Source organism: Anopheles cruzii, chromosome 3 (assembly GCF_943734635.1).
Source record: "Anopheles cruzii chromosome 3, idAnoCruzAS_RS32_06, whole genome shotgun sequence".
Lineage (NCBI taxonomy): Eukaryota > Metazoa > Arthropoda > Insecta > Diptera > Culicidae > Anopheles > Anopheles cruzii.
The window spans coordinates 50,167,987-50,177,454 of NC_069145.1; the positions used below are offsets into that span (position 1 = coordinate 50,167,987).

Consider the following 9,468-nt stretch of genomic DNA (forward strand, 5'->3'; position numbering starts at 1 on the left):
CAAAAAAAAGTATGCCATTCTCATTACACGACCAAAATTTTACCAGATCCCTCAAAACGAAACGGATACAGCTAGTATAGCTAGTATTTAACGGTGAACGGAACGAATGTCAAACATGTTCCGTATGGGTGAATTTTAATATCTTAATGCTTCCTCAGCCTCTTGCCGTCGACGACGACACACCGAGTTATTCTCTTCCTACGTTTCTCTGCTTCTTTTGGCGCTAACCTCACTAGCTGGTATTTGTATGTCGTCTCGCTACACATGCTCAACTTTCATACGTACGATAAATATGTTGCGCAAAAAGAACGCGCAACACTTAGCTTGCTGAATCTGGCTAGGAACGAGTTTTTATCTTTGCTTTGCTGTACATCCGACGAACAGACAAGATTCATCTTTCTCGTAGGCACACGCTAGTGTGATCAGTATTTCTTGTTTTTTTCTTTACCATCGTCGAGTTGTGAATTTTCTTTCAGTCGGTTGTCTTCTGCGAACTGGCCCGGCACGTTTTATTCGAAATCTATAGACGAATGAACTTACGTGAGCGGTTTAAAAACAAAAATCTTAATATTGAAAATATCCGAAGAAGTGATAGAGAAGAGTTTGATGCGGTTTGCGTTAAGTTTGTTGGGGCGCCTTGGACGTTAATCGAAAGTCCAGTTATCACTTTTCGTCTGAACTGTTGCTGTATCCATTATACAGATGCTACGAAACAATGTGCAGCTATGTTTCATTATTTCAGTAATCTACACTGTCTGACAAACTTATTAGTGATTTGTGGCGGGGATATAAAGCGTAGGCTGGCTGTGACTAAAGAATCTAGTTCGTAATTACCGGTAACTGTTTATTCATTTTCGAGGCCTTCAGCAACCATTACGATTTTTTAACACTGCAATTTTGGCATACCCTTATAAAGACCAACAAAAATTGTTCTTCTGTGATGTGAAGTGAACAGCAATACAGAAAAGTGAACATATACGAAAAAGGTTCGTCGCTTTGTTGTAGTCGTGCGTCGTTTGTTCGTGTTCATGCTATCGAGCAGCGGTCTTCATGGAATAAGAAAATAAGGATTGTGTGAAGTGAATTCATAATCAGGGCTGTAAATAGTATTACGTATTACTAACGTGAACGTTCTGTCAACGTACTACGAACGATTTTAAGAAAATACTTTTAATGTTTACACCGTTTATTTTGTTTGTTGATCCTGAACAAAACCATGTGATATTTGACTTCCAAATGTGTCAAATAACTGCTAAGCAATAGAACTAAAAAATTTCTTTTTCTTTGGCTATTTTTCATCATACGAAAATGAAAAGTAAATCTAAAAATAAACTCAATTATGCTTAGTTTATAAACCGCCATGTCCACACTAGCAAAAGCATAAGATGAGACACGTTGCACGGGAATTGTTTATCATATTTGTTATATTCAAATTCAGGTAAGGATAAACTGTATTCAGTACTCTTTCTAATTTAATATTACGTTATTTGCTGTATTGTAATGTGTTCATCGCTTGGGAAAAAAAGTTTAATGACTGACTTCTGACAATGACTTCTAATAATTTTAAACATTGGGTTGGGGAAAAAGAAATCTATTATTTTTGTGTGAATTTCGAAACTGTATTAAAGATGTTCCGATGATCCGATGATCCGATTTACGTCAAATATGCACCGTTTTGTTGGAAAATTTGTTGCCCTTTTTAAAGCGGCTTCAAAATTCCTCCCTCATAGAAGTCTGGGTCGTTCTTGGCGAAAAACTCTAGCAATCTATATTCACAATCTTCTCTTGATCTCAATTTGTTAACACTCAGGAAGATTTGCAATATGCGAAAAAGGTGATAATTGCTTGGAGCAAGGTGCAAGGACGGTGGATGCGTTAAAATTTCCCAACCAAGCTCCCGGAGCTTTTGGCGAGTCACATTGTCCTGATGGAACACACCAACTCTTCTGTTGGCCAATTCTGGCTATATCTGATCAAGAGATAATTTCAAACGGTGCAGTTGTTGACAGTAGAGATCTGAATTTAGTGTCTAACCACACGGAAGCAACTAATAATAAATCATTCCTTTCTAGTCCCATCATATACTTAGTAGAACCTTCCAAGCCATTAGTCCTGGGTTACGCATCGTTTGAGCTGCCTCACCAGGCTATAATCACGATCGTTTTCGCACAGTATTGTTGTAGGTGACCCATTTCTCATCCTCAGTACCCATCCGTTTAAGAAATGGGTCGATTTCATTTGATCCATTTCGAAATTCAATCCATCACATTTTTTGTAATTGGTATGGCACCCGAACATCGAGCTTCTTTGTGATTTTAGCTTTGCACAAATGGCTTAAAATTGTTTGATTGTTAATCTTTAGCTCCTGGCCGATGCTCTGATTACTAATATGCCGATCAATTTTGATTATGTATATGGTCTATGAATGAGATGTATGAATGCTATTACATATGTAACTAATATTTGGTTTTTTATTTCACATTTGTTTTGTGATATTTTTGTTTCATACTATCTTCATATTTTCTTCTTGTTGGATTTTGTAAACGAAGCCAGTGATTCAGGATTGTTGTTTATCTTGCAGTCATTTGAAATCAATCATAGAACAAAAAATCAAATGGTTTTTGTTAAAACGATTGCTGTAACGAATGATATGATAAATTATATAACAAAATTAGAGCAGTTTCTCTCTTGTATCTTTTCATAGCACGATTGTCGAAGGACGTAGCGAAGGATACAAGACATTCTTCTTTACAGTTATTATTAATAATCGCAAACACAAAAGGTCGGGGAAAAAATCTCAAATCGATGAATACATCGATATTGTAAATCTAATGCTGGTCTATTTTAATTCTGTTGATATCGGTTTGGATGTCAAAGTGACGCTAGTTAAAAAGTTAGGCGAAAACCATTACTCTATTCGTAATTCGAATACTTTTATGCGTACTTTGAAATACGTTCTATGTTTTAAATATTATATCTATGTCATTTTCTGACATGTATCAGTTTACACACCAATTTTGATAATGATAACCCTATCTACTTACAGGATTGCCACAAGTTTTGTTTCTACCGTGCTTTGTTCTCGCATACCAGGACTAACACCAACTCAACGTCTAATATGCACAGAGTCACCAGATGCAGTCCTATCGTTGGCGTCTGGGCAACTACTAGGAGCTAGTGAATGTCAAACGCACTTTCGTGGTAACAATTTTTATGAGATTTAAACAAAATGTACAGTTTTCTTTTTAAGGGATATTCACACAATTTTTGATATTGAAAACTATTATGACAGAACATCGATGGAATTGCACTCAAGTTTGGAAGAAAGATATGTTCGGGCAAGTAGTAGTTATAGGTAAAGTAAGACATTTTCAAATGAATCATGTTTCGATTATTTTTATATTTGAAACTTATGCAATATTAATCATCTAGAGCTGTGATTCGCCAGTAGATCATTCGCCTACGCTGTATCGATTTATTGGTTCCTATGCGCAAAGCATCAGTTTGAACCCTGATAGTGCATCAACTTGAATGCAAATATTTTGAGTTGATCGTACGGTGACATCTGCATGTTTCAAAACATAAAATAATAAATAACGCTATTAGGAAAAAACTTACAGTAATGACTTCACATTTGACTTAGAATAAATTAATTAATCATTTGACTTAGTTAATTAATAAATTAGAATCACCTTCAATATAGTGTAGTAGTTACTACACTAACTTACTACTAACTTGCACTTTACTCTTTTCTTTTCATTCTTTTCTTTGAACTCTTTTCATGGCAGACATTTTTTTATACAACAAAATATGAAATTACAATATAGTAAACGTCCTTCACAAAATAATTTCACTCGGGTGGAATTCAGCGAGAATGGTTATAATAATTGTCGTAAGCTAGTTCAGCTGTTAACGGTTAGCATGATAACAAACATAACAATAATTGGATACGTTTTTCGCTATCCAAGCTATCAAACCAAGTATTTGCAGGACCAAACTGTAGCTATGCCTTCTTCTTTATCCACAGGCTCAAAGGAAGCTGCATACACATATGGTATAACCAGTGCCGGTGCAGTGTATTCGATTACAGCTGCTTGTGCAAAAGGAAACATTACTAGTTGCGGCTGCGACACAAAACAAAAAATGTTTGCATCTAGCGATTTGGAAGTGAGTCTCAATAACTAATGTACTCGTTCGACTCATGTTTGTACTAAATAGATCAACTACATTGTTTACTCTGTCGCATCGCAGAACTGGAAATGGGGTGGTTGTTCCGTGGATATTGGTTATGGAATGCGTTTCGCCAAGAGGTTCCTCGATGCACGAGAAATCGAAAACGATAACCGTAGTCTGATGAACCTGCATAACAATCGCGTTGGACGAAAGGTAGTGGTGAACGTATTCGCTGGAGCTATCTTTTTGAGAAAAAGTAAATAAATTTTTGAAGCCTTGTATTCTTATGCTACTATGTTTTCGGATTTTTATTCATTCTAAATAGATTGTAAAACTTCTCCTGCGTACAGAATGCAAGTGTCATGGTGTTAGTGGATCTTGTGCAATGAAAACATGCTGGAAAAACTTGCCGTCGTTTCACGCCATCGGTAGCATAATGATGAAGAAGTATCGATTAGCGAAATTAGTATACGTGATCCCTTCAACGAATCATAGCACGCGTCGTTTGGCACATAAAAGGTATATAATATTCGCGTTTTTTACAGTTCACAATTCTTTTGTCACTGTTACTCTTCTCTAAAAACAGGAAAAGACAAATGCCGCAAAATGAAAAAAATAGAGAAAGTGGTAGTCCAAGCCCAAAGAGAACGGAGTTAGTCTATCTTCAAGCATCGCCTAACTATTGCGAACGCAACATCAGCATTGGTGTACCGGGAACGGTTGGCCGAACCTGCAACCGTACTTCGAACAATGAGGACAGGTGCGATCTGTTGTGTTGTGGACGAGGATATAATACCCACCAAAATGTTCGTATTTGGCAGTGCAACTGTAAGTTTAAATGGTGCTGTGCAGTAACGTGCGATATCTGTACTGAGCACAAAGAAGAGTACACTTGTAAATAAAAGAATAAATGATCTTGCGTGACTTATTTCATTTCTTTGAATGCATTCATGTTCATCTAGTTTTGCTTCTGCGGTCGTTGAACTTTTAGAGAAAAACTTAAAATCCGTGCTTATTTTCTAGACTAGGTACTTTGATTTGTGTAGCATGCAGAGGTTGGTGATGAATTAAGCAAACTTAACACGGACCGTCAACAACAACACGGAATAACTGCTTTCGACTGCTCCATTTCATGATTAGTCGAAAGGAAAAAAGAAAACGAAGAAACCCTTCCGATGCTTTAAATGCGAAAAGGAAGGACATAAATTGGTAGACTGTACCGAAAACGGAAAATGAATCAGTTAAAACCGCCGATCGGTCTTGGCCTGCACCAGTTAATGTTATGTTAATTTCTGATGCTTTCTGTAACGGTTTGTTTTGATACGGGCGGGGTTTCGACCATGGTGATTCGCAAGCCGGCCGTCGACGAGCGTTACCGACTACTCTATCAACGGGGGCAACGGAAGCACGTTGATGTTCAACTTACACATATAAGTTAGGGGAAAAAGAAGCTCATTATTTTTACGTTAATTTCAAAACCACATCAAGGCAGAATGCAATAACAGCCGTGAAGTCAAACCTACCCAACTTGCTGACAACACAGTTCGTAAACCTGGCGTAGTACACCAATTTCAGAAAGGTTTCTCAAATAGTAAACAAACCCTCTTCCGGGTTCTTGGTTCCACATTCTTTAGTCAAAGCCTGACCAATTTGCTAGAACGGAACGAAAAGGAAAGAGCCGTATTGTCACCAATTTAAACTTTTGCATTCAAGTTTTTGCGAATAAGTCGTAACAGAGATAAATAAAGACCACGACGGTTCGTTACATTTCTCTTATGGTTTTATTTCTCACACAATATGATCTGATGCAATATCAGGCAGTAGAAAGTGGTTTGAAAAACCCTTCCTTCGTCTTAGTTTTGAGTAAACAACGCTTGCCTCTGCCTCGTGTCTGCCGTCAACTGTGCCCATCCACTTCCGTCAGGATGAGTGCCCGCTTTCTCGATGTTAGCTGTACCTTCAGGTGCTGGTGCTATAGTCGTTTATAACATCTAGTTGCCGGATCCAACCATACACGTGGATGGACTAGGCGCAGGTGCTCACCCTCGTCAAACAACTGTGTCAGGAGGTCAAGTGCATTAAAGCCAACAAACTGAATTTTAGCACTAAGTATGAAAGGAATCAACAAGATGCGTTTGCTTTCTTTAACATTGTTTGTTTTCATGAGGTGTTTGATTACCGAAAGTCAATCTTTAGTTATCGTTGATTATTCGAACCGTGTGCGGCCAATATGTGTATCGAAATAAGGACTAAACTTAACAACATTCAACTAAGTCAAACAGAGGTCCGGAGATTATGAATAGTTATGCATAGCATTGAGTTCAATTGCAAATGTACGAAAAAGAAAACTTTTGGGTGTGAGGCTTGCTTTAATTTACCAAATTGAACTCGTAAAAATTAAACGAAATTCGTGCAGTCAACTTACAAATTCAAGCACAAATCGACTTAAAAATTCGTAAAGTTGGATGTAAATAATATAAGAAAATAAATGAATAAATTAAACAATGAATCAATAAAAACAAATAGTACAACAACATAAAATGTGGAACCGATTGCACGATTATCAAATGCTTACGGAAAATTTAATTTAACAACACATTTATAAATATTGCCCCGTCCGCTCGCCTAAATCACTTATGCGTATTCCACGACAATTTTTATATTACTTTGTACATTCAAATCGATGTGCTCTTTTCCTTCTTTCGAATAACTAATGTCAGTGTTCGAATACTTTTACATGATAGTGTATGTTGTGTGCTGTTTGGGAACACTATCTCCGCTAACCACGTATGCTCAAAACGTTTGTAAAGCTCTTCTTATACAATACATCACCAGTATGACACACCACACACCACCATGGACACAATCTGAGCAAAAAGTCATGCGCAGTTTGGCTGCAACGATCTGTGCTTTTTCATTGATTCTTTTCCTGCCACTTTTGTAGCGCGAAGTCGAAGATCTTAGATGGTCGCGAAATCCCGCTGAACCCAGAGAATCCAACGGTGGTGTGTCCGGCCATAGTGTTCATTATTTTTGATTTAAGTTGTCGCAGAGGCAGAGAAGAGAACACCAGTTAGTTGAAAATAGATTTGGTTTATTATTCCCTCTGTGTATGAGTCAGAGCTGTTTTTTCGGTAATTATTTCTCCGTAAACTCCGTGAAAGAAAAACGATGTGTGCCTAAAAGGAAAATTCCTGTATCGCAGAGTATTCGTGGTCTTGTGGTGTGGTGTGCCCGTATCCGTCCAATGTGTATTCAACGAATGCTTCGATAACATCCCTAGTATTGGAATACAATCATAATGCAAATGAAATGAGTTTATCGTGTTGTTTGGTGGTACCCTCGAAAATTTTGGTGAACCCCAGTGTAACAGCGCTGGTGCACATGGGCCTGCCTATCTGCGTTTGTGAGTGTGTATGCGCATCTCTCCTTGCATCAATCTGTACGGAAGAAGAAAAAATATTCTGAACGGAAAGTGGAAAAATTTCAAACTGTGAATTCGTTCTACCGATCCAGAAATTTTTTACAATAATTATAAAATGGTGCTTGTTGAAGGGCAGCGTTTTTGAATTCAATTATTTTTCGTTTATTCCATTTTTGTATTTACTACCAGCTCGGCTCCCGCTCACTGGGTAAATTTGTCAATGTTGTCCATGCCCATCTTGCTCTAATGTATTTGGAAATCAACACAAGCCTTTACCAAACATAAATACCATGAAGTAATAGAAAAGTGCTAACGCGAAATACCGACGAAAAAACAATGGTTACTAGCTGCCGTGGGTGAATTTATTCAATCGATAGCAAAGACTTACAAACACAGTGAAATGTATTCCACGATGAGGAATCCGAATTAACATCAGAAAGAGTAGTGACAGTATTGTTTTCCGATTCTACAACGAAATATTCTTGCAACAAGACAAAAGCAGTCATACGTAAGCATTTTTTGTCCTGGTTTGTGTTTTTGCAATGATTTTGAAATATTAACAGGCGCTATTTTTGGAATATTTTCTCAATCATATTGTTTTCAACCATCTAAAAAGGTCTGACAGAAAAGTGTATATCCACTACAAAGCTCCCCATTCATTCTTGGGTACTCTCTTTGCTCTTTCCCTCCTATATGTTGCTCACTCTCTCCCGTAACTTTTTTTACCACTCCTTTTCTGTGCCTATCTCTTTTTCTCTTTTGTATAGCATTCTAGCTCTATCACTCCGCTACGTGCACTTTAATTCCCAAAATTCTTTTTAGACATATTCAATGTTCTTTTACGTTTTCTCTATACACTTTAACAGTAACGTAACTTTTTTTTAATTTCTATTCTGGGCACTCACAGTATTTAGTTTTTTTTTATTTCATCACTTACCATGGAGACTTCGAATTCACGTAAAAAATGTTGCCACGAATGTGACACGAAAATAATTTGAAACACATAATATAAAACCCTCATCTTGTTTTAATTTGTACTATAGTGAGTGTTGACTTATTAAATTACATTTCATAGTCGCCTGATTCTACTTTCAATTTTCGAAATAAGTTGGACTGCAGTGTCTAAACAGTGTGTGATTATTGTATTCTTTTTTTTCAACGTGCAGGAATCGGTATGGCATGTGCGCGTGCGTGCGTATAATCATCTTCACTTAATATGAAAAGCATGAAGATGCATGCCAAGATAATGATATTTTACTTTTTCCAATGTTTTACCGGTTTTTAAACATTAGACCTTATCTCAGGACTTCATGAAAACATTAGATTTGTTTTATGAGCACGCATACCATTGTTTACCCAATTCAAGAAAACAGATACCTGGTGCATGCAAACCAACCATATAATATAATGCCATAATGCCATAATAGTCAACTAACCACTATAATGCTTGAAATTTGAAACTACTGAAACTGAAATTTTTTACGTGCTTTCTAACGAGTGTTAAGATTGAATTATTTTTAAAAACGTGACGTTGAACTAAACAATGTACCGAAACGAGACTTTTAGCCTAGAATATACCGCCGAACAATAGAAAAATGTTCAATAATTATATACATATATATATATAAAGAGTCTATATATAATATATATATATAATATAATAGTACTACTTGTTCAAGGAAAATCTGTTGGTAATCTCATCTCGTTTCTCATCTAAAATTTAAACGAATGCAGCGAAACGATTTACCTGCTAGTTCCAATCGTACGAGAATCGGAATTAATGTGCACCGAAAATCCTATTTTCGAAACGGGGTCAAATCAATATCAAAATCAATGAGAAATATAAACGGAATAAAAGCGATGTTTTGCTA

The 9,468-nt window shown here is 36.7% G+C and overlaps 1 protein-coding gene across 3 annotated transcripts; it reads left to right on the forward strand.

Annotated features, from left to right (window-relative positions):
• The first annotated feature begins 429 nt into the window (after window positions 1-429).
• On the forward strand, window positions 430-5,272 carry LOC128271842 (protein Wnt-2). Of its 3 annotated transcripts, XM_053009504.1 has the most exons (8): window positions 430-540; window positions 1,348-1,438; window positions 3,047-3,201; window positions 3,293-3,355; window positions 4,028-4,167; window positions 4,252-4,386; window positions 4,499-4,692; window positions 4,760-5,272. In XM_053009504.1, the coding sequence occupies exons 2-8, from the start codon at window positions 1,386-1,388 to the stop codon at window positions 5,073-5,075; spliced, it is 1,056 nt and encodes a 351-aa protein (XP_052865464.1). In that variant the 5' UTR covers window positions 430-540; window positions 1,348-1,385; the 3' UTR covers window positions 5,076-5,272. The 3 variants fall into 3 exon arrangements, with proteins under 3 accessions (XP_052865464.1, XP_052865465.1, XP_052865463.1); XM_053009505.1 differs by lacking the exon at window positions 1,348-1,438 and having other exon boundaries at window positions 432-540; window positions 3,094-3,201; XM_053009503.1 differs by having other exon boundaries at window positions 438-1,438.
• The last annotated feature ends 4,196 nt before the right edge of the window (window positions 5,273-9,468 follow it).